We start from the raw sequence: 25892 nt of genomic DNA on the forward strand, positions 1-25892 counted from the left end.
CCTCCACCTTGAACCCATCTGTCATTCCAACCGCACACCTCACCACTGTCACACTTCCCTCATCCTGGACTACTCCCACATACTTCTCTGCAACTCCTGACTTCCTCATACAATACCACACGTCTCCTCTCTCAGCACCCTGTCATATGTTTCCTCTAAATCTACAGACACAATGCAACTCCTCCTGACCTTTCTCTATACTTCTCCATCAACATTCTCAAAGCAAACATCACATCTGTGGTGCTCTTTCCTGGCATGAAACCATACTGCTGCTCGCTGATCATCACCTCTCCTCCTCTTAACCTAGCTTCTATTACTCTTTCCCATATCTTCATGCTGTGGCCGATCAACTTTATACCTCTGTAGTTGTTACAGTTCTGCACATCGCCCTTGTTCCTGAAAATCAGTACCAGTATGCTTCTTCTCCACTCCTCAGGCATCCTCTCACTTTCCAAGATTGTGGTAAACAATCTAGTTAAAAACCCCACTGCCATCTCTCCTAAACATCTCCATTCCTCCACAGGTATGTCATCTGGACCAACTGCCTTTCCACTCTTCATCCTCTTCATAGCTGCCCTCACTTCCTCCTTGCTAATCCACCACACTTCCTGATTCACTATCCCCCATGTCATCCAACCTTCTCTCTCTCTCTCTCTCTCTCTCTCTCTCTCTCTCTCTCTCTCTCTCTCTCTCTCTCTCTCTCTCTCTCATTTTCTTCATTCATCTGCCCCTCAGAGTACTGCTTCCGCCTCTTGGTCTTATTCAGTTGAATAATACCAATCGAGCAAATAAAAAATTAAAAATATATGACAAAATTGCTATTTTAAGAACTTATAGTCAGTGTCAAGATAGGGCAAGTAGGCCCACGTTTTATTTGACACATGTTTTGCTGTTGTGAAAGAGATGAAATGAATAATCACTCATGTCAAGTCCGTTACACCAAAAAGAAGATCAAAATGAAACCGCTGCGAAAAAATTAAACGGCTGAAAAACAAAGTGCAATACACTATTGCCTCAAATAGACAGACGGGTGAGCAGCGAATAGATCCAAATTTCAATGCAATTTTAATTTCAATTTTATTTGTGTAGCCCAATATCACAAATTACAAATTTTCCTCAGTGGGCTTAACAGCAACACAGCATCCTGTCCTTAGACCCTCTCACCGGATAAGGAAAAACTCCCTAAAAAAAACCCTTTAACAGGGAGAAAAAATAGGAAGAAACCTCAGGGAGAGCAACAGAGGGGGGATCTCTCTCCCAAGACGGACAGCGTGCAATGGATGTTGTGTTCACGCAATTTACACAATACAACATTGGGTAACACTTTAGTATGGGGAACCTAAAAAAACTTAATTACTAGTGAATTAGTAATGATCAAGATGTCACTTTAGTATGGGGAACATATTCTAAGTAACAAAAACTTAATTTAGAGTAATGTAACACTATGAACACTTGTAGTTTTGTGTGTTGTTATGTAAGAACAGACCATATTCATTAAGTGTTAGTAAGGGAGAATAACTCTTCTTGTGGTACTACCACCTTATAAAGGCCATACTAAGCAAAGCATATTGAGATGGTACTACTAATAAGCAATACTTCTGAGGTTATAGAGGGAAAACTCATAGCAAATGGCTTACTGGCTGTACAATAAGGCCATGCAGAATAAGGCATTAATGAGTACGTAATAATGACCAATTAAGAGCCAATATGTTGCTAATTTGCATGCTAATAAGCACCTAATTAATGGCGACTACGTCCCCCCCATACTAAAGCGTTCCCCAACATCGAAAGAGGGGAACAGAATTATAACGGGCGTAAAATTGATGAGGAACATGGCGCGCGGGATGCCAGGCGCTGTCCACGTGCCGACGGAGCAGTCCGGCACCGGAGCCACGCGACCAGCGTCATGACGTAATGAAACCCAAAACAAACCAATAGATCCAAAACCACCTCAAAGATCATCACAGGCGGGCGTGCTCATGGCCTTGTCCCCCAGTCAGAGATGGGATATAAACTCATATAGAACAGCGGAGGAGGATTAATGAATAAACATTTTTTTTAATAATAATAATAATAATTTGTCATTATTTATGGAATATGCTACCGAATGTCCGCGAGGACCTCGGCGCGCGGGTTTACTCACCCCCCCGGCGCGCTACAGTGGAGGGGGGTGGGTGGAGGTGGGGGGAGCGTCTCCGCCTCTGGAAGTTGTTTGGGTCACGGGGAGTTTACCGCGACGAGCCGGGGCGGAACTGGCGTCCGCCGAGGGGAAGCCGGACGACGAGCCAGCGGCCGTGAGACAATCCCCAACCCCCCCCCCGGAGAGGCGTCTTTCTCACGCCGGCGGAGCCGCGGACCTTCCCCGTCGTTTCTTAGTAGGCATCTTGGAAGTATTTTGAACTCCCCCCAACCCCACCCTCACCCCCCAACCCAGTGTATTTTCGCGGAGGGGAGGCGGCGGAACGCTCGGCGGCCATCTTTGGACCCTGCCTGGGAGTGGGAGCCGAGAATCCTGGCGCGCCCCCCCCCCCTCCCTCATTCTCCTCCTCCTCCTCCTCCCCTCCTCCCCCTCCGTTAGCTCAAGGGTGGGGATTTTAACCTGCGCTCCGTCGGAAACCTTTACGCAACGGCCGATTGACAACACCGAGAGCCATGGAGGTTTAGCGCGGAGGCGTCCGAGTCGGGTCGTTGCGGGGTAAGGAGTCGTTTTCTCGTCAGGCCCCCAGATCGTCGAAAATTACGCGACGTTTCCCCCGCTCCGCTGAAACCCGGCCTGTCAGAGAAGGGTGGGTTTGGGGCTAACTAGCTAACGTCAGCTAGCTAGCTAGCTAGCTAACGTCAGCCAAGCTAGCCGTCTTCCCGTAACGTTGCTAGCTAGCTAGCTAGCTGGCTAGCAACGTTTCGGGAAGACGGCTCAGAGAAGGGTGAGTTTGGGGCTAACTAGCTAACGTCAGCTAGCTAGCTAACGTCAGCCAAGCTAGCCGTCTTCCCGAAACGTTGCAGCTAGCTGGCTAGCAACGTTTCGGAAAGACGGCTCAGAGAAGGGTGAGTTTGGGCTAACTAGCTAACGTCAGCTAGCTAGCCATCTTCCCGAAGCGTTGCTAGCAACGTTTCGGGAAGATGGCTAATGTTCGCTAGTTAACGCAATTCTTAGAAATGCGCTACACTACCACGGGGCAAGTTAACGTTTGACAGCGTTGCTCCTGGACACAAATCGCACGTAAACGTAGTAATGTCGCCGCATGACATAGCCAGCGTCAAGTTTGCTAGCTACATAGCTAGCAACGTTTGCTCATTAGGAGCCGCTGTAACCATTTGCGTGGTTGTGCGTGAGTTTAGTATGTGTCAAGTGAATGGCGTGGTCGCTCTCGGCTAGCTTGGCCCTCCTATAGGACCGGGGGGGGGGGCTGCGGCTGTTGGGCTGCGCTAACTTGGTGAGTCAATTACGCCAATTAATATCGCCCGATGGGCAGCAATTCCGATGAGGTGATGCCCAGCCACAGGTTGTGACTAGCTCAGTGCGTGTGGAAATCTGATGTTTATTGGGCTGCGATGGCGTAAGCCTGGGCCGTGTCTCTGCTCAGATGAAATGGTTTTGGGTTGAAAACATTTATTCCAAAAGCCATGCTCGTTTTATTGAAAGGAATCGCCATTTCAAAGTGTTACACGTTGTCACACACCGCTACAAATAATCAGAGATTGAGAATGAGTTTGGGTTTTTTCTTCTTCTTCTTCTTCTTCTCCCCTTTTCTGATTGGTCCTAGCTCCCGGATCCTTGTCTCTTTTATGTAGATCAGTTGAAGTGCCAAACGTTTCGCTTTAGAACTTTGATTCTTCTTCTTCTTTTGTTATGTGGGTGGCAGAGAGAGGCTGAGAGCCTCACTGAGGTGAAATGCCCTTTTGGTTGAGCAGTATGGCTTGCATTGTCACCGGACGACACTGAGGTTAATGCGTGCCACCAAGTGTGAGTTGGAGTGGCAAAAAGAAAACGACTAACCACTGAAATCGACACCTGTGGTTGTAAGCAGGCCTGTACATTACACAATCATTACGGCCGAAGTCGCATGGTGCATTGCTGTGGGTGTTATTTGCAGTGCATTACAATACTGAAAATGAATGTTTTTGTTCAACACAACAATCCTCGAGACAACTGGGTTTTTTCTTTGGATTTACACCTATGGTAGTATTAGTTTGCGCATTGGTGTTTTACCGTTTCAAATCTCCCAGATTTATTCACAGGAGGCACTTTAATACTTAGATTCCCCAACACAAGCGATGCCCAAGTATTATTTTGACACATTGCGACTATTCACACCGCCACCGTCAATACCGTTGGAGTCCTCTGTTGCCATTTCCCGGAAATAACTTTTGTCTTGTGACAGAGTTACTGGAATTTTTTGAAAATGGCGAGCGAAGATGCTCGGTTGAGTGCTTCCGGCTAATCTCTTCGTCCGCTCTAATGTTGAGGAGCTCCATTATCTCAGTCTGTCCAAATTGCTATTTCTGCCAAACATTAACTAACTGCTTGTGGCGAAATACTCATTTTTCCGTAGCGTGTTGTATGGATGAATAATAGAATCTCCCACACTATACATTTTAAAAGCTTTAGGTTGTGCAGAATAGTGTCATCCGCTTAGAATTTTATGATTGGTCCATACATGTTGACAAGAGCATCATATGTCGAACCGCCCTGGCATTGGATGTGCTCATAGCGGTAGCGTAATGTCTTTGTCCACTTATTTGCTAGTATGGAATGTTACAGGTATTGTTACTAGGTCTTGAGTTGTCAAATTGCCTTAACTGATTTACTATAATGTTGGTACGAGCCCCCTTTTCACTCATGAATCCTTGACAGCAAATTGTCGTTAGATTAACTTTGAAGGGTGCCTGTGTGAAAATGCCTAATGAAATATTGTGCCAGCACTGTTGTCAGCACTTTTCCCAATGCCAAAAAACCCAAAACAAACCTGTACTTTTGGCGATTGATTCTTCAGATGCACAGGCACCTGCCTTATTATTATGCATTTGGTTACTATGATGCAGACATTGCACCACGCACCATGTCATTCTATGGGAGAGTTCTGTCTTACAGTTCCCATTAATTAATGAGTAACTACGAAAGTGTAGTTTAGCTAGTAGTTGGAAGGTGTCATAAAATGTATTTCTTTACATCTAACTGGAAGGTCAGATTAATTCACGCTCAGGGTGTTACAAACAATTATGTAATGTCATAATTGCAGTGGCGTTTGAGGAAACCAAAGCTCAGAGATGGATTCAGAACGAAGCAGTTGCCAGTGCTGTGACATTTGCACCTTCACCACTGTCAAACAAACTGGTGGTGGTCATTTAGTTTAGCAACGCAGAACTGAGGCACGACAAAAAGTAGGTTATTTTTCTTTTTTTCTTTCAAATGACAAAGTATCAATTTGAAATGCAATGGAAGTAAGTGCAAGTCTCATAAGGTGACATGCCAATGTCTGCTGTCAATTTTGGGATTCAGTCTTTTTTGGATTATCGACAGTAACATTTATGCTACAACAGAGCCGATTCAGGGCCATTTCACACCTACCTCGTTTGGTCCCGATTGTTCAGGTTGACTCGAACCAAAATGACAGGTGTGACATACCTACAGGACGAAGGTATGTCGTGTAAAGTGCGCTCACATAATTGCAATGCGAAACCAAAACTAACTGGATCAAATGTACACAATGTAACAAAAACACGAACCTTGGTGGACCTTGGTTCGGACTTTCAGGCGTGACCAGGCCCTTATTTGACATCTAACTGTAACTTCACTCCTGGCTTCAAACAAAAATGGTGCAAATGTTGTGATTAACCACGTGGAAGCCTGAAAAGTGCTGGCAGTGCATCGTAGGTTGTACATTCAATAAAGCTGTCAGGCTATTTGAAGCTCAGTTAGTACAGGAAAACAGGTATGTTTACAAACGTCCAGCAATAAGTAATTAGCATTGGTTTGGTCTGTTTTTGAAGGGGAAAATGGAAAGAAAATATCTGAATTCAGGATCTGAATCCCAATCCAGTTACCGAAGCTTCAGAGCTTCGAAGCCTTTGGTTCAGCCCTAGCTCTGTACCATATAATTTCTCCTTGTGAAGTCCCTCCTGACAATAACCGTTGAATTAATCAAGTATCGCTATGTTTGATTGGGATAATTAAGGATTAGCTAGGAAATCTATTTGCATATGGATTTCAATTTTAACGTTCTTCATTGTAATTTCTTCTACAGTTGCAGTGATACATAGGAAAAAGTGGTAATATTTACACCAAAAGTGTAGTGAAGCGGGCAAAAGGAGGATATGTCAGAAGAATCAGTTATAACAACTTTTTGGTCACTCTGAAAATGTCATTATGTTGCCTTTTGTTGTTTGCTAGGTGGCTACGCGTATCAGAACCAGAATCTGGGAAGTGTATTCAAAATGTGCCTTGGCTGTTTGGTAGCCTAATTGCTCATCGGGGCCCATTCCTACCTCAAATTAGCTGTGTGAACAGGAAATGGCAGTGCAGTCAGAGCATACATTAGGAATTCCAGCCCTCCAGCTCTGTCATCCTGCCCAGCCACATTCTTGTGTGTGAGTTTGTGCACGCAGTGGTTGGCACGCAATACTGTTTCATGTAGCTATCAGTTATCGCTCACTTTTACGCTCACGTGCTCGTGGATGAAAATGCCATCATGAGACATGACAACAAAGCTCATTCATGATGGACAATGTAATAAGGAACAATGGCAATAAAGAGGCGCAGACCCACATGGTAATGAGGGTTTACCTCAGGGCGGGGATTGCATCTGGACAGACCAGTGAGTTGTCCACTGTTGTTGTGAGACAAAAGATGTCTACTGGGACTGGGGGCTGTCCCTCCCAGGCTGAGAGAGAAGTCTTGTGACTGTGGCGTCAGCTCTGCATCTGTTTGCAGCTGATCATCTGAGCTGCATGGACTCAGTAAATTTTCCTCAGTTATCTCTCCATTACAGCACTCAGCCATGATGTGACATAGAGTAATACCACAGGGGCATCAAATAGGAAGTTCAACATTTGAGCTTGACAGTAAATTGATATACTCGTGTTATTTTTTTCCATACATCTTTTTCTGGTCATTTTAATTGTCAGTGATGTGATACGTTTAGCAAATGCTAGGTACCGTGTAGTTTCAGCTGTATATATGTGTTTACCAGGTCCTTACAGGTTAGACAAGTTGTCCTGTCACTGGAATGCTTTGTGTCTGTCAGGCATCGCTCACGTCATCTTACCGTCAGTCAGTAAGTTGTTATGTACGTCTCTCTGTTTGAGCAGTAGGTTTTATAGCTGCACCACAGTTCTTTGTCCTCCTTACGTCTTGTCTTTTCTGCATACCACTGACTGAGGCTGTGAGGGAGGTGAGATTGCGAAGACATAGACCACTTATTTTTTTTCTCTTTACTTATTGTAATGCCTGTTACTATGGAAACAGGAGACTGATTTCATCCTAAGCTCTCATCAGAGAGGACCAGGATCTCCAGCTGGCCCCGGTCCAGAAGTAATCCACCTGACATCATCAGTATGGAGTTAATACCGCATTCAGCCTTCGCTCTGTCCTTGTCGTTTTCGGGTTAAGTGGTGCCATGAGAGTTGAGTTTCGGAGAGGAGCAGTCTTGTCTGTGAGTGTAGAGAATAAAGTCTTGATTAGTAATTGGTTCTCCTAAGTGTCACATTTAAAGAGCAGCACAATTGACCTCTCAAGTATTTACAGCATTTGGGGGCACTCAGACTACATCCAAATTCATTTATTTTTTTGCTCATAGTGTAAATGAATGGGGTTTTTGGGGTCTTGTTTACTAATCATTCTGCTTTTAAGACATATTGAGTTATATATGTAGAGAGGAAATATGACAGTCATTACATGTTTAACATGTTAGTGAATTTTTAAGAATTACTTTGTCACTGGGCTATGAAGAGGGACAACTAGGAGTGTCGCACGCAATCCGCAAAGTGACAGAATCAGTGTTGGTTTGGAACATAGTTAAGGGAAATTATTTTACAGCACTATGCATTTTTTGAACCAGGGTTAGATCTGGAATCCCTTATTTGGGCATGAAATTTACTAGGGCTTATCAGTATCAGTCAGTAACTGCTTAAAAATGTGCCATCAGGGCGTCCGGGTGACGTAGCAGTTTATTCTGTTGCCTACCAACATGGGGATCCTCGGTTCGAATCCCCGCGTTACCTTCAGCTTGATCAGGCGTCTCTACAGACACAGTTGGCTGTGTCTGTGGGAGGGAAGCTGGATGTGGGTATGTGTCCAGGTCGCTGTGCTAGCGCCTTCTCTGGGCGGTCGGGGCGCCTATTCAGGGGGGAGGGGGAACTGGGGGGGAATAGCGTGATCCTCCCATGTGCAACGTCCCTCTGATGAAACACCTTACTGTCAGGTGAAAAGATGCGGCTGGCGACTCCACATGTATCAGGGGGAGACATGGTAGTCTGTAGCCCAGGGGTGTCAAACTCCAGGCCTCGAGGGCCGCAGTGTCTGCAGGTATTTGTTGCAACCGTACACCACACCACCTGATTTAACTAATTAGCTCACCTCCTGGATCAAGGAGGGAAAGGAACTGGTTTAATCAGGTGGTGTAGTGCATGGTTGCAACAAATACCTGCAGACACTGCGGCCCTCGAGGCCTGGAGTTTGACACCCCTGCGTAGCCCTCCCCGGATCGGCAGAGGGGGTGGAGCAGTGAATGGGACAGCTCGAAAGAGTGGGGTAATTGGCCAGGTATAATTGGGGAGAAAAAAGGGGGGGGGGGTGTGCCATCAGTATCGCAAGAAATATCCAAATCATGCCGGCCATGTCACACCATATGACACATTTATTATGTGCCGACGATGATGAAAGGTGTCGGCTCTACACCCTACAAAGAAATGTAGATCTTTTTGATATTTACAAAAAAAATTCTCTTGAGGCACCTTGATAGTCTGCGTTTTACAGGGAAGCTTTCAAGGATCGACCTGTAATGGAACAAATGCAAGAACAAAGATGTTTAAACTGTCATGCCAAAATAAATGTTATGTTTTCTGTAAACTGAACTAATTTGTGCTCTTCTCATTCAGTGATTGCAGACAATTTCAAACATTAGTATTTAGTAATAAGTTAGGACAGGTACTAATAAAGCATTGTTTTATTTTTTTAGAATTAAAAATTTTTTTTTTAGGTGGTATGCATTGAGATGAGGACTATATTGGTATCAGTATTGGCCAGAATGGCCATGGAAATTATCAGTTATCTGCAAAATATGTCACACTTTATAAGCCTTGTGGTATAACTGATGGTGTAACTGTTTGTTTCATGAAATGTAAGTGTTGTGATGGAGAAATAGAAGTGATGTCAAGTCTTTATATAGGAAAGTGGTTTCTGGCATCAGTGCTTATAATAATTCAACAACAGCCTACATTGATATATGCAAGAGCTCTCTCTCTATTGGGACATACAATCAAATTTGAGTTTTTTTTCCAAATTATTTTCACTTGATTATCTCTGTGTTTACTGTGTTTATGGTGATTGTTTTTGATGTGCTACATTTAATTTTGTCTCCTTCAGGTGTGAACACGTATGAGGCCACTGTCCTGCAGATGAACCATTGGTGGGGGTTGTCACGTCGCTGTCGCAGATTCCGATAGTTCCCGGCGACAGCGGCATTGACCCCCCCCCCCCATTATGCCCAGCACCAGTCGGGCGGGGAGCCTGAAGGACCCCGAAATTGCTGAGCTCTTCTTTAAGGAGGACCCTGAGAAGCTCTTCTCAGATCTGCGTGAGATTGGACATGGCAGTTTCGGTGCTGTCTATTTTGTGAGTATTTTGTTACATCATAGGCTAGTGCCTGTCTTGTCACTCATGTTCCATGAAGGTTTTCATTCCTGCTAATCACAGCATCAGGTGATTTCACCAATTGGCACAATTTCAACTAGACGGGAGGACTAAGGGGAAATGATCAGTTGTAGTATACGGTTTGAATTAAGCCAACATACACATGGCCTTCTTTGGCACATAATTGGGCACCAATGGACTAGTGTATGCAAAGAAAAGAAATATTTGTTCTTTGAGAGTCTGTGTCCTTTCAATGATTATTCACACAGAGTGATGTGGAAAAGAAAGCACTTAGTCTTTAATTTCTTAAGTGTTTCCCACAGGTCTGAAATATACTCATGCTGGTAGCCGGCAGAAAGAGCCGGTATTACCTGCCGGCACAAAAGTGGTCTACTACATGTGACAAACAACTCTTGTGTGTGACTTTTAACACACTGTTTTGATTTATTGAATATTTCTATTAATTTCACAATGTATTTCACAGATCCAACCCCCCCAACTCTCCCCTCCATGTACCCACATGCGAAGAGTAAGACAAAGTTAAAAAAATAAAATAAAAAAACTAGTGTGTACAAAGATGGCACTGTTTATCAGAGCACTTAAACTTGCTAGGTTTTTTTAAAGAGCTCCAATGCCTTTTTGCCTGTGCTCCAGTGCGGCCGATCGTCTGTTGATCATCTGCTGTGCCTTTTGTCGTCTGTTATACAGAACGTTTCTTAATCCTATTTATGTGTGATTGATAAATCTGCATGAGTGATTGTGTATTATAGTTTTTATTCTTTTAATCCTGGAAAAACTGGTTCTACCTCTTATACAATCATTTTTATTGTTACTTTGCCTCGACTGCTGCCTATGCCTTGACTGTTGCTACCTTAGCGTTTGTTTTTAGCCTGGTGGCTAGGCTAGCTGGTTGCTTTTACTGATGATCTTAAGCAATTTTACTTTCGGATTTTACGCCTCTGTCTGTGGTTGCTTACTTCCTCACCGGCGTCATTCCTGGAGCATGGTCACCTCCTCATTTATCTCTAAGATCAATGGTGAGTTAGCCTCCATTGAGTGGCTCATCTTAGTCCTTCTACAGTGGCAGACTGACCTCGGTTCTGGGGTAGCCTTGCTGGAGCGTCCCGAATCCGCCAGTCTACCAGCAAAGGATGACAGATGATGTCATTGCGGCACATCCTTCTCAGCTCGGTCCCTCTTGTTTAGCCAATTGGTACAAGTCATTTTCACCTTCCTTAGTGTCCAACCTCTCATACAACTCACCATACGCCTTTTCCTTTGCCTTCACCACCTCTCTCTTTGCTTTACACCGTATCTCCTTGTACTCCTGTCTACTTTCTTAATTTCTCTGACTATCCCACTTCTTCTTTGCCGACCTCTTCCTCTGTGTACTTTTCTGTACTTCTGCATTCCACCACCAAGTCTCCTTGTCTTCCGCCTTCTTTCCAGATGGCACATCAAGTACCTTCCTAGCTGTCTCCCTCACTATATCTGCAGCAGTTGCCCAGCCATCTGGCAAGTCTTCTGTACCACCCAGTGCCTGTCTTAACTCCCCTGAGCAATGTAGTCTTCCTTCTTCAACTTCCACCATTTGATCCTTGGCTCTGCCTTCACTCTTCCTTTTCTTGATCTCCAAAGTCATCCTACAGACCACCTGTCACCACCTTGCAGTCTCCAATCCCTTTCAGATCGTACCTCCTACATAAGATATGGTCTACCTGTGTGCACCTTTCTCCACTCTTGTACGTCACCCTGTTTTCCTTCCTCTCATCGAAATATGTATTCACCACAGCCATTTCCATCCTTTTCGCAAAATCCACCACCATTTGTCCTTCCACATTCCGCTTCTTGACACCATACCTATCCGTCACCACCTCATCACCAACATGCCTATTGAAGTCTGCTCCCATCACCACTCTCTCCTCCTTGGGTAGACTCTCCACCACTTCATCCAACTCAATCCAGAATTCCTCTTTCTCTTTCATCTCACACCCAACTTGCGGGGCATATGTGCTAATAACATTCATCATCATACCATGGATTTCCAGCTTCATACTCATCACCCTGTTTGACACTGTCTTCACCGCCAACACACTCTTGACATGCGCTTCCTTCCACTGCAATATAATATATTTGGGTATATTTCTTGCCTTTTTCCTGATGGTCTGAATAAGTTGCTTAATTTTTTGCTAGTCGCTTTTTAGAAATCAAGTTGCTAAGAGGGTCTGAAAAGTCACTAAATCTAGCGAGAAAGTTGCCAAGTTGACAACAGTTTGCAGAGCGTGTGTGAGATTGTCAGTAGACCCTTCTCGTGATAGCATAATGGACAGGTGCCGGACGGTTGGAGCGAGGGGAGTTTGTCCACTACGGATGAAAATAATAATAATAATAAAAAAATTAAATGCTAAAATGGGTTGCCAAATATACTTTGGCAGCCCTTAATATACCAGGGTGCCCCACCCAAGTAAAGTCTGTGTGGGGAAACACTGCGTACAGACATAACCCTCATCTAATCTTAAATTGTTAGACCTCGTGTCTCATAACACATTGATTTTTTACTTTGTCATGATTTATATAACCCAAAATATGCTGACATGAAAAAGCCACGACTGGCAAAATAAGTACACACGTGCTTCTTTCATGCTGGTTAAGGGGGTAATATGAACCAAGTGCCCCAAATCAAGTGCACACTATAGACTGATGATGAGGAAGTGCTACTGTTGGTACATAAAAGCAGAAACTCAGGCAGTTTTTGTTTGGAGCATTCAGGATAACTAGTTTGATCTCAGGAAAGTGGGTTTTATGGCTGATTCAATTTGTGAGGTCCATTTATGAAGTCCAGTGAGAAAAGGTGATTTACAAAGAGCGATCCTTCAGAGTTGGCAGTGTATCGTAGTAGCAGGAATGTTTGTTTCCCAATCAAACCTGCCGGCACTCAGAAATTTAAACTAACTCAAAGCTTCACCCAGGCATCTGCAAGCCTCTCTCAACACAACAAATGTTACGCGCTCATGACTCCACTGTTTTAAAATGACTGAACAAATACGGCTTTCATGGGATGAGAGATAACCTGGAGAAAACACCTTCTTTAAGAACAAGACCTCCTGAACACTACTGTTTGTAGGCAAGGCCAAAGTTCAGTTGTTAGGCCGTAAAGCGCAGTGCTGTTTGAAGAAAACCAAGCACTGCATGTCAACATGAAAAGCTCATTCTCACGATCATGTGTAGTGGTGGAATTGTGATGATTTTGGCCTGTTCTGTAGATGCCAGGGTTGAGTTGTAATGGAATACAGATGACCTTACGTATTCAGAATATACAAATGAAGTATCTATATTCAGCCCATGTTACGTTTCAAAACACCAGTACTCAGATTAGTTACTTGGTACATTTTGAGAAGAAATGCTTCTCCAATCTCCTAATCGGCATCCGCTTTAAGGGTGGTACTGTGTGTTCACATTTTGTTGGCGCCCAAGTACAATTTTATGTGAAAATCAAAAAAACCACATGGAAGGAAATTGTCTTATAAAGGATAGGCTAGGCTGTGGTCAACAGCTCAAGGATAAAACACATGGAAAACACCCAGTTCACCACAGTAGTTTAACCCTATGCATTGTAGTTCGTATAGTGTGTTAGTGCATGTGTGATTGTGTATGTCTACACACAGTTTTGATGTAAATTTGCGCTTTTCAGGGCGCCCGGGTAGCGTAGCTGTCTTTTCCGTTGCCTACCAATACAGGGATTGCCTGTTCAAATCCCCATGTTACCTCCGGCGTGGTCAGGCATCCCTACAGACACAATTGGCCATGTATGCGGGTGGGAAGCCGGATGTGGGTATGTTTCCTGGTCGCTGTACTAGCGGCTCCTCTGGCCGGGTGGTAGCGCCTGTTCGGGGGGGAGGGGGAACTGGGAGGAATAGTGTGAGCCTCCCGTGCGCTACGTCCCCCTGGCAAAACTCCTCACTTTCGGGGTAAAAGAAGCGGTTGGCGACTCCACATGTGTCGGAGGAGGCATGTGGTAGTCTGCAGCCCTCCCCAGATCAGCAGAGGGGGTGGAGCAGTGACCGGGACGGCTTGGAGAGCGGGGTGATTGGCCAGGTATCATGGGGAGAAAAAGGGAAAGAAAATAAATAATACGCTCTGAGGTCAACTGGATCAGCCTCCCATGAAACTTAAGTGCCTGCTGTGAAGCGCCCTGACACCATCCCTGCTCCTAATTAAAAGTAAACACAATTAAAAAAAAAATTTTTTTAATTTTATTTTAATGTCCTCCTGCGTGCACCAAATATCCATAGAGCATAGCAGTAATTGGCAGATGGTCAACATGTGCTGAAATAATAGCATGGCGATACCAGTAACACCAAGAAATAAGCAACAACGTGGCATAAATGATATTAATGACATGGTACAACTGTTTCACATTTGCCTTTTGAAGATGTATTCTGAATGTCATGTGACTAAGTTATTCTTTTGGAGTATCGTAATGGAATACGTTACTGATTACTTTAGGTCAGTGTAGTTAAGTCAATTTTATTTGTATAGCCCGTTCTCACAAATTACAATTTTGCCTTAGTGGGCTTGTGTATTCAGGCACTAAAAACCTTTTTCAAAGTATTCTGCCCAACCCTAGCAGCTACAGGACCTGGGCATCTCACATTACTAGCATATTCTTTTTTTTTTGTTGGATTTTTTCTCCCCAATTGTATCCGGCCAATTACCCCACTCTGCCGAGCCGTCCCGGTCACTGCCCCACCCCCCCTGCCGATCTGGGAAGGGCTGCAGACTTACCACGTGTCTCCTCCGATACATGTGGAGTCGCCAGCCGCTTCTTTCCACCTGACAGTGAGGAGTTTCGCCAGGGGACGTAATGTGTGGGAGGATCACGCTATTCCCTCCAGTTCCCCCTCCCCCCTCAACAGGCGCCGACCAGGACACACACCCACATCCGCCTTCCGTCCTACAGACACGGCCAATTGTGTCTGTAGGGACGCCCCGACCAAGCCGGAGGTAACACGGGGATTCGAACCGGTGATCTCCCTGTTGGGAGGCAATGGAGTAGATCGCCACGCTACCCGGACGCCCCATAACCAGCATATTCTAGAGTTGAATATGAGGTTATATGTCCAGTAGTTAAAGCTTGGACAAAAGTGGATTATCCAACAAGTCAGTGATCATTAGCGTTCCAGAGCATCTGTTGCTGACTGGCTGAAAAACAGGTTCAGGTTTTCATAATGGCCAAGTCAAAGCCCAGATCTGAACCCTAATGAGATGCTGTGGTGTGACCTTCACAGAGTTTTGCATAAAATCAGTTATCATTTGGTTTTTGTGACTGCTATTTGTTTGGTGTACCTTTAAACTTTCCGCAGCCTTCCGTTACGTCACACTATAGTCACCCGTGCGGTGTGAAAATAGGAGTATTTTTGTCCGGCAATAAGTAACTTTCCAACTCGTTGGAACTTTTTAACTGTGCAGGTTGTAAATCAATCTTTTACAGGAAACATATACTGAATTTGAATCGTGACATGTTGTAGTCGCTGTGTGTCAGGACATTGGTCGCGGGCTGGTCAACACTAAAACACCAGGCAGTGTGGTGACAGCTGCTCTTGCAACGGTACTACAGCTCTCCTGCATGGGTTTACTGAGACAGTCAGAGCTGCAGTTTATGATTACAGATCATGATTTTCAAAATCTGTAGTTTTATATTGCAGAAATGAACTTGTGTTGCACAGAAAGTGAATCCAAAAAGTCTACATACCGCTGGTAAAATGGCAGGCTTTTGTGATGTAAAAAAATTAAACCAAGTTAAAGTTTTGCTCCAAAATTGGCTGGTATTCGGAGCTATTCGTGATTCCCTCCACCTTGACTAAAGTCCCAGTTCCAGCTGAAGAAGAGCAGCCCCAAAGCATGATGCTGCTATGCCATGCTTCACCGTGGGTATGGTGCTGTTTTGGTTATGTGCTGTGTTGTTTTTGCACCAAACATACCTTTATGGCCAAAAACTTCAACCTTGGTCTCATCAGACCATAACACGTTCTTTTTCCACATGGTTTTGGGAGACTAGATGTATACGTTTGCAAAATTTAGCTAGGCTTGGATTTTTTTTTCCATGTGAAAAAGGCTTCAGTCTTGCCACCCTACCCCGTAGCCCAGACATATGAAGAATACAGGAGATTTTTGTCACTTGTAGGGAGCAACCAGTACCTGCCAGAAATTCCTGCAGCTCCTTTAATGTTGCCGTAGGTCTCTCGGAAGCCTCCCTGACCAGTTTTCTCCTCGTTTTCTCATCAGTTTCGGGGGAATGTCCTGTTCTTGGTAATGTTACTGTTGTGCTATCTTTTCTCCACTTGTTGATGGTTGTTGTCAGTGTGTTACATCGTATACCGGATGCCTTGAAAAAGTCGGTTGTACCCCTCTCCTGATCGATACCGCCCAACGATACCTTTTTCCCCGAAAATGTTTGTGATTGTTTTTCACTTTAATTTTATAGGTTGCAATTTCACATTAAGGGTGGAAAAAGTTCTGACAGGATTTATCTTGGTTTAAACAACAGTTAGTTCCAACCAGGTCATTTGATTGAACAAGAGGCATTCCATGAGTGCTGATATTCAGTATAACCGCACTGGGACTTTTAACTATATGTATCAGTCCACCGCACAAGTGTTCTATTAACAACCGTTAATTAGGCTACATTAACGGTTGTTATCAATATCGGATTGTAACAAACTTGCACGGCAAAGATGGCTATATTTCCACAAATAACATTTGAGTTAAATTACGAATGGTCGTCAGAAGAGGACGAAGGGAAGGAAAGCTTAGATAGGCCTACTTCAGTGCAAACCTCCAGGTGTGCTGATATGACACCAGCCCACCTAGACAAATTAGAGAAGAGCAAAAATGAAACTAACACCGTAAAGCAAACAACATGGGCTTTGAACTGCTTTCAGACATGGCTACATCTCAAAAATAGAAATATTGACATTCAGTCCATTGAGTAGACCGAGCTGAATACCGAGAGCAGGAAACGATGGAGCCAGCGGTAACGTGTGCAGACCTATACAAAGTAGCAAGCTGTGCAGGAAAATGTTTGTGTTCAGGTTGCCTGGCAACGGTCCAGGTTCAAGAGCACAGTTGTGGAACTATTTGTTGGCGGAGCTAAATAAATGATTAAATAAACAAAGAAATCATAATCTGTTGTCGCTTATTACTGTTAACTAATAAATGGCGATTGTAGAACTGTTTTATAAAAGCAATGTCACATTCGAGGTTGTGCTGTTATACTGAATATCAGCATGACCTCGATTGTGATATTGCCTAATTAAAAAATTATTTTTTTTACTTCACGAAAACCTACTATTTTAACAGGGGTGTGTAGACTTTATAGCTACTTTATGTATTTTCCTTTTCAATGAAAAAGAAAACATTCATTTTCATATTTCACTGACGGTTGGATTAGTGGGCGACTCTTCACAATTGCACACAAGTAATTTGAGAAGAAAAAACACGTACTTCTACAGAAGTTGTAAGTGTCAGGACATGAAAAAAGATGATCTGATAACCGACGTGTGAGGTATCGTACTGATGGCTCTTCCTTTTCCTTTAGGCACGGGATGTGCGAACAAATGAGGTGGTGGCCATCAAGAAGATGTCTTATAGTGGAAAGCAGTCCAATGAGGTAAGATGCTTGATACTCTGTTGCTTTTTTTTTTTTCTTCGGGAACTGTGGCAGTTGCGTTGTTTGATTGCAAAACATGCAACAATTTAACTGTTGTATGAAAGTGAACTGTTTGTATGGTGTGTTTGTTCTGGTGGTACTGATATTAATAGTAACCGTAGGAGAAAGTGGCTAGTTGAGCTTACTTATATGCCAGTTTCAGCAACATATGCATTGATAAAGTGGAAAAAGGAACCTCCAGATATTATTCGAGAGTATGAATTTGTGTTTGCCCTTTTTGTTTTAATTTTTGCAAAAACAGTTGATTTAACTTTGCTTTTTCTTTTTTTTGAACGTTATTAGAAATGGCAAGACATAATTAAGGAGGTGAAATTCCTGCAGAGGATACAGCACCCAAATAGCATCGAGTACAAAGGATGTTTTCTGCGAGAGCACACGGCCTGGGTAAGTCTACATCAGTTTATCAACGAGAACTACGACACAGTGTAACTAAAATGTAGGCACCATTGGTTGCTAAAAAGGATCTTAATTGACACAGAGCTCTCCTCTTTCACTTGTAGTTGGTAATGGAGTACTGCTTAGGCTCCGCCTCCGACCTGTTGGAAGGTGAGTTGGACTTTAAAAAAAATCTTTTTACCGGTTCGAAGCTAATCTCTCCTTTGTGTACTTCTTCCATTGTGACGCCGTATGATTTTCAATGCTTTTGCAATCCTTTATTGGTTACCGTATCTGCTGCAGTTCACAAGAAACCTCTACAAGAAGTGGAAATTGCAGCGATTACCCATGGTGCTCTTCAAGGGTTGGCTTATCTTCACTCCCACAACATGATTCACCGGTGAGTGCGTTCATGTTTGGATGTGTAGGGTGCTGAGCTGTTATGCCTGCAAGGAGTGTGGCTGCTGAAATGGCGTTGTAATCCTCTTTCCTTCATGTGTCTGATAGAGATATCAAGGCCGGAAACATCTTGTTGACAGAGCCAGGGCAGGTGAAACTCGCAGACTTTGGTTCAGCCTCCATTGCCTCACCAGCCAACTCCTTTGTGGGAACACCATATTGGTATATTGCAAAATGTCTTTAGTATTGTGCGCTGTTGTACCAGCTTAATAGATATTTCTTCTAATAGTACTTTGCATCTGGCTCATTTTGATAACAAGAACTGTTTTCTCCTAGGATGGCCCCGGAAGTGATCTTGGCAATGGATGAGGGTCAGTACGATGGAAAGGTGGACATTTGGTCTCTGGGAATAACCTGCGTTGAATTAGGTAAGGTTACCATTCTATTATGGTCTGTGTCACTTTTTTTTTTGCTAAGTTCAAGTATCTCTTTTGGAAATAATCTATTGGCCAGGATCAAAGTTTCATTTGTGCTCTTCCTTCTCTTAATCTTACTGTTTTTAGAAGATAAGAGGTATTTCTGACTACTTTATATACCTGTCACTTGTGTGTTTTTTTTTCCAGCTGAGAGGAAGCCTCCACTGTTTAACATGAATGCAATGAGTGCCTTATACCATATAGCACAGAATGAGAGCCCAACACTACTGTCTAGTGAATGGTGAGTGGTACAGTTTATCCTGAAAAAAAGTGTACTGATTAAACTAGCAGGTTTCCATGAAGTAAATACATTTTGCCTTTTATTTTTACATTTAAATAACTACCATATCTGTTCGTTTTCTACATGTTATCATTTGCTTTAGGACGGATTATTTCCGAAACTTTGTAGACTCTTGCCTTCAGAAATTTCCCCAAGACAGACCCAACTCTGAGGAGCTGTTAAAGGTAAAAACTGAGAGGGTAGATGATGGCAGTCTTGCCTTCAATGACTTCCCGTAGAACAGATATGCTCCACGGAAAAGACCTCATCAGAATTCTGTGGTAAACTATGTCCTCTCTGACGCCCTATTTCAGCATGCATTTGTACAGCGTGAGCGACCAGAATCTGTTCTTTTGGACCTGATATTGCGGACTAAGGATGCAGTGCGAGAGTTGGACAACCTGCAGTATCGCAAAATGAAAAAGCTCCTGTTCCAGGAGACCCCCAATGGTCCCACAGCCGAGGCACAAGATGAGGAGGAGGTCTGTCAACTGAAACTGGTTTGGGCTGTTACTCTTTGGCGCCCATCTTCCTTTCTCATTTTCTGTTTCCTGCTACACCAAGTTATAATTGTGAATAAAAAGTAAGACTTTATTTATATAGCACTTTTCTTAAAGAGTGTTTACAAAAGTTTTTCACAGAATAAAAAAAGTACAATGATGGCCTCAAAATACAGGAAGAAAGAGAAAGTGGGAATATATCTAAAAGAATGTCAAATAATTAGAGATGCACCGATATCACTTTTTCACTGCCAGCACTGATTCTGAGTACAAAACTTCTAAGGGTTGCTCAATGCCGAGTTCCAATCCATTACTTTTGCTGAACAGTAGTACAGACTTAGACCATTTTGATTTTATTTATAATATATTACTCATTACTCATTTTGGTATCGGATTTTAGTCTTTGGTTACCGCCAATACAGAAACTCCATTTAAGACTGGTATCGGCCCGATATGCAGTATCAGTATCGGTGCGTCTCTAAAGATAATTTTAAGAAACCATCGTATTGATGAAAAGGAAAATTGAACTGAATAAATTATTTATTTAGAACACTGGCAAATTATATAAAAGCTAGTTTACATTAGCCAGGTAGTTATGTTACTGGATAGTACTCTTTTTGACTTTTTGCTGCTGTGGATGTTGTCCAAAGGAGCCAGAGCACAGTGTCGGCAGGACAGGCACAGTGAACAGCGTAGGGAGCAACCAGTCCATCCCCAGTATGTCCATCAGTGCCAGTTCTCAGAGCAGCTCTGTCAACAGTCTAACAGACGCTGGTGACGACAAGAGTGAGCTCGACATGGAGGGAGACCATACAGTCATGTCCAACAGCTCTGTCATACATCGCAAACTGGTAGGTGGTTATGGCCATTCTGCTCTCCATGCATATCTTATTTAAGGATCAGTAATTTATAACAAGTGTGTGAATCCAGTTTCATTTTTAAGTAGAAATAATGTATTTCAAACAAAACACAGCCCCTCTCCTTTATATGATTCGTGTGCAATTATCATGTTCTGCTGTGAACACATTTTGTGATGTACAATCTCTCAGGAGGAGGAGACGTACCAAGAAGACTCTGAAACTCACACACGACCCACTGAGGCACAGTCTCCCCCTGCTCACACTCCTCGACCAAAACGCAACCGTGAACACTTTGCAACCATTCGCACAGCTTCTTTGGTAAGAGCTCAGTGGCTGTTATCGTATAAACAGGTCAATTCGACTGGAATTGTACATGTGTCCCTTCTTGAAATACTCCAGATCAGTGATGTTGGAAATGGGAGCAGAGGCAATTTATTTCTCATGTTTTTCTCATGCACTCCAAATTTCTGATACTATTCTCAACTAGAAGAGTGCACTGAGTAGAGAGGAGATCTTCTCCGGTGCTCAGACTTGGCGACAAACCACCCCTTTTTTCACCAACCAGGAGAAGGGAAGCTACAGAGGCACTGCCTGCGTATCTCCCTTTCTCTGGTGCTCAGACTTGGTGACAAACCACTCCTTTTTTCGCCTACCGGGTGAAGGGAAAAAATACAGAGGCGCTGCCTGTGTAGCTCTCCTTCTCCGGTACTTGGACTTAGGCAACAAACTAGCTGAGGAGTTAGCACTCAATTGCAGTATAAAACAGGTTTTTCAAAGGTTTTGGATCACCACAATCACCAGAGGTCCTTGATCATACAGTTATAACTGCACAAAAATCATTAGGCTGACAGGCCCAGTAGTATGTGAGCTTAACAGTAGACAGATACACGGGGGTCATTTTAAGACTTTTGCGCACCCCCAAGTGGATTGAACAGGAAATATGGGGGAGGGAGGGGGGGGTTAACATACAGCGCTCAAGCTAAAGGAATCTACCTAATAAAAACGTTTTGCCTGTCAAGTCTGTGGATTGGCAGCCTCCTAGGCGGACCCTCACATGAATGTGAACAAGTCTAATATAAACTTGAACTTTCCAAAAAGAAAAGGTTTACTAGTAGCTCTGCCTAATTTTAACAGTTTGTTCAAAAGAAAAAATCTTTGGGGTTAACGAACTGAGCTGAATCGCTTTCTGAATCACTTCCGAGTCAGTTCAGTTGAGCTCTGTCAGTTGCGAGCGAACATGCAGGGATACACTCACTGACTGAATAATTCAAGTCATTCGTTCGCAGGAGGAATGGGGTGTGTGCAAGACAGCAGATACACAGCTGATTCAGTGCATGTTCAGTGAACGAATCACTGAACGTACACAGTGAACGTGATCCCTGAGGGTTGGACAGTCGCTGTGTCGCTCAAGCCCGCCCCTCACTCTCCCTCCCTCATGCCTTGAAGTCTCCCAAATAGGAAATAGTACCAAATATTTTATTCAAGAGGGAGATGAGAACAAACTTTTTTCAAAGGTTTTGAATCACCACAACCTACCATACTGTCATAACTGTGCACAAAAAATACCATGTCCAGTAAGTAGTATGCGAGATTAGCTGCAGACACACACACACACACACAACCAAATGCATGGTTTCATCCAGGTTATCACCTGGTGGAGATAATAAGATAATTGTTTGAATAAAATGATATGTAGCATATAAAACATTTACTATAGTTATTCTGATTACTGTAGCCCAAAGAAGGTCTCAACAGGAATAATTCTGTTTTGATTAAAATGTGGAGTATTTCCATTATAATTTTGGATATTTCAAGGCTGTTCGGAAATGTGAACACTCCAGTGGTGCTGTGAATCTCAATCTGAGGTTTGCAATACTCTTCAATGCTTCTACACTTCATCTTCACTTCATCTCTTCAGCATTTTATCTGAAAGTGTCAGTCAGCATTTTTTGGGCGGACTTGAAATTAATCTTACATTTTAGTTGGTTAGATGTTAAATTGCAATACAGTGTGTATACATGGAGTCTTTCCCTTCTATTAAATGCTTGAAATGTACAAAAATATCAATGTCATGAGTTTCCTCTGGCTATTGGGACACAATAGCAATGTACTGTTGGTTTTCCACTGCCCCTACCTCCCACAGCGTTTTAAGTGCCTGTGTTGTGTTTGTGTGCACTTGCCAGGTCACCCGCCAGATGAAGGAGCATGAGCAGGATTCTGAGCTACGGGAGCAGATGTCTGGCTACAAGCGAATGCGAAGACAGCACCAGAAACAGCTAATGGCTTTGGAAAACAAACTAAAGGCAGAGATGGATGAGCACAGACTGCGCCTGGACAAGGAGCTGGAGAACCAAAGGAATAGCTTTGCTCAGGAGATGGATAAACTCATCAAGAAGCATCAGGCATCTATGGAGAAAGACGTATGCTTCTTCAGCTCGCTCATTCACATGTTCCCATTTGGTTCCCAAAATCTCAGTCACGATTTGGTAATGAGCAGGCATATTTACAGCATCCATTTTGTTCCATCAGGCAAAAACTTTTACCAATGATGAAAAGAAGTTCCAACAGCACATTCAGAGCCAACAAAAGAAAGAACTCAACAGCTTCCTAGAATCCCAGAAGCGAGAATACAAACTTCGCAAGGAACAGCTTAAAGAGGTAAGGTGGTCCACTTGCATTCTTACAAATGCAGTAAGCAGCTTCAAAGTAATGTCAAAATACTTGTAACAGCACTTTTTCTTTAATTAGTTAATTAATTAGTGCCATGTGCTTTTGAAATAAAGTATTAAGTGCTGCCTAGTCGTGGAAATGGGTATCCATTAACAGGGGGGGGACAAAACATGTATGTAGATGTCCTTTGGTCAACAAACCTCCAACATCTGGTTTCCTAGCTGTACTTTTTGTTTTTCCAGATTTTATACTCTATATTTTGCTCTTAAAAATTAGATTACTAGCATAAAAAGTGTTAATTAGAAAGTGTGTGTCTGTTTGTTTCCAAGGTTGCATTTGTTTTTTGTGATGGCACTGGATATATTTTGGGTACGCCATGTTATTTACTGAAGATTCCTGCTGTTAAGAGAACTGTCCTGGCGGCCGTCCGGGTGGCATGGCAGTCTATTCTGTTGCCTACCAACACGGATCGGCAGTTCGAATCCCCCGTGTTACCTCGAGCTTGGTCGGGTGTCCCTACAGAGACAATTGGCTGTCTGCGGGTGGAAAGCTGGATGTGGGTGTCCTGTTTGCTGCACTAGCGCCTCCTGTGGTCGGACAAGGCGCCTGTTTGGGGGGGGGGGGAACTGGAGGGAATAGCGTGATCCTCCCACGCGCTACGTCCCCCTGGTGAAACTCCTCACTGTCAGGTGAAAAGAAGTGGTTGGCGACTCCACATGTATGGGAGGAAGCATGTGGTAGTCTGCAGCCCTTCCCAGCTTGGCAGAGGGGGGTGGATCAGCAACGGGGATGGCTCGGAAGGGTGGGGTAATTGGCCGGATACAATTGGGGAGAAAAATCCCCCCAAAAAAAGAAAACTCTCCTGGCCTTCTCTATTACATTCATAACACAATAGTGTATCCATTTTGATCTGCTGTCTTTAACTATTGCCACATATTTTCCTGATAAATTGCTTCTCACACCAGAAGGAGAAGTTTGAAAATAAGAGAAGTTAAAAATCAGTTTACATTTTTTTATTTCTAATGTCCAGCCAACCATTATCCAAATCGCTTATCCTGCTCTCAGGGTCGCGGGGGATGCTGAAGCCTATCCCAGCAGTCATAGGGCGGCAGGCAGGGAGACACCCTGGACAAGCCACCAAGCCATCACAGGGCTATTTCTAATGCTTTTTTTTTTAATTGAATATTGAATTAATATTTTAGCTTGCACTCTATACCTATACCCAAATATTTTAACAGGTAGGCTAGCTATCCTGGAGAATTTTGCTAGTCGGCAAACTGAATTGCACAAAATTATCTGCTAATTCTAATCCCTGAACAGATTCATTCATATTTTTCCTCCTGTCAAGTGAATTTGTTTCATATGCTTCTGCATTATTGAAATCTGTTTGTAATGAAAAAGGGGTGTTATAGATGATATAATGGACTAGATTTGCAGACTCCTGACTTCTTTTTATTAAGTTTATTTGCGGTCGATGCAATTGTTTGATTTCAACACACACTGGCTGGCTTTATTTAAAGAGGGAAAGCCACAAAGTCAGAATTGAAAACCACCGACTGAGGGAGGCGGAAAAAATGATCGTACCTTTTAAAGGGAGAGCAAAATTTGAATGTCCCAATTAGTTTACAACACATAGTAATTCAGTTTGTGGCTACTGTCATTGATTTTCAACCAGCATGAGCACAGCCCTAGATGGGAATTAAAGCAAAAGTTTCTTATAGTCTAGGCTTTGTGTTGCTGCAGTTTGGTTGCTGAGGACTGAAAATTGTCCTGGGCGGGCAGGCACCTGGAGAGCCTATTTGCTCAGTTCTGATTTGATACTAATGGTTCAATTGTGCTGATGATATGTTACTTCCACTCCAAGGAATTGAATGAAAACCAATCGACACCTAAGAAAGAGAAGCAAGAATGGCTGTCGAAACAGAAGGAGAACTTCCAGCACTTCCAGGCAGAGGAGGAGGCCAACCTGCTGCGCAGACAGAGACAGTATCTAGACCTGGAGTGCCGTAGATTCAAGAGACGGATCCTGATTGCTCGTCACAATGTGGAACAAGACTTAGTGCGCGAGGTCAGTTCTCTTCTCATACATCCATGGCTATTTAGTCACTTAGAAAAGTGTTAAGCCGCACTTGCTCTCTCATTCACATACTTATGATTAGCTACTCCATTTCTGTGGGTGGGGGCAAAAGCAGGACTCTAAAGTTAAAATGTGTTCTGCTAGGCTTGAAAATGGAAAAAAAGGAAATTAGGGAATACTTTGAACAATTTCAAGTATAATATAAAAACTAAAAACAACTCAGTGTTCAGTCCTCCATAGATTGATCATTTCATTCTTCTACTACGAATTGGTATTTTCCACTGTCAGCCCCGTTATTCTGCAAATTCTTAATAATTCTCTGGCCTCTGGTTCTTTTCCAGACAGTTTTAAGCATGCCATCATTCACCCATTGCTGAAGAAACCTAATTAGACCCCCTGTCTCTAAGTAACTACAGGCCAATCTCCAAATTGTCTTTTTTATCTAAGGTTCTGGAGAGAGTAATTTCTTCTCATTTGATTTCTTTTATGAACACTAATACTGTTTTTAATAGTTTCCAGTCTGGTTTTAGATCACTTTATGGTGCTGAGACAGCTCAATTAAGGTCACTAATGATCTACTGCTGAATGCAGACAGAGGTGACTGCTCGATTTTAGTTCTTTTAGACTTAAGTGCTGCCTTTGACACGGTTGATCACAACATCCTCCTACATTGCTT

The 25892-nt window shown here is 43.3% G+C and overlaps 1 protein-coding gene across 3 annotated transcripts in view; it reads left to right on the forward strand.

The window, feature by feature from the left end:
- The first annotated feature begins 2302 nt into the window (after positions 1 to 2302).
- The window catches only part of taok1a (TAO kinase 1a), a 42079-nt gene continuing 18489 nt past the window's right edge, over positions 2303 to 25892 (forward strand). The window contains exons 1-16 of one of the 3 annotated variants that reach the window (XM_056283088.1): positions 2303 to 2375; positions 9584 to 9832; positions 17448 to 17519; positions 17862 to 17963; positions 18080 to 18125; positions 18258 to 18354; positions 18462 to 18575; positions 18690 to 18781; positions 18977 to 19070; positions 19213 to 19294; positions 19424 to 19591; positions 20260 to 20460; positions 20659 to 20787; positions 22653 to 22889; positions 22999 to 23127; positions 25004 to 25207. In XM_056283088.1, coding sequence (XP_056139063.1) covers positions 9701 to 9832; positions 17448 to 17519; positions 17862 to 17963; positions 18080 to 18125; positions 18258 to 18354; positions 18462 to 18575; positions 18690 to 18781; positions 18977 to 19070; positions 19213 to 19294; positions 19424 to 19591; positions 20260 to 20460; positions 20659 to 20787; positions 22653 to 22889; positions 22999 to 23127; positions 25004 to 25207 — 1899 coding nt within the window. In that variant the 5' untranslated portion in view covers positions 2303 to 2375; positions 9584 to 9700. Of the gene's footprint in view, positions 2376 to 2575; positions 2787 to 9583; positions 9833 to 17447; positions 17520 to 17861; positions 17964 to 18079; positions 18126 to 18257; positions 18355 to 18461; positions 18576 to 18689; positions 18782 to 18976; positions 19071 to 19212; positions 19295 to 19423; positions 19592 to 20259; positions 20461 to 20658; positions 20788 to 22652; positions 22890 to 22998; positions 23128 to 25003; positions 25208 to 25892 lie in introns of those variants that run through there. The other 2 variants (XM_056283086.1, XM_056283087.1) reach the window with 2 other exon arrangements.

This window comes from Lampris incognitus, chromosome 7, assembly GCF_029633865.1.
Source record: "Lampris incognitus isolate fLamInc1 chromosome 7, fLamInc1.hap2, whole genome shotgun sequence".
Lineage (NCBI taxonomy): Eukaryota > Metazoa > Chordata > Actinopteri > Lampriformes > Lampridae > Lampris > Lampris incognitus.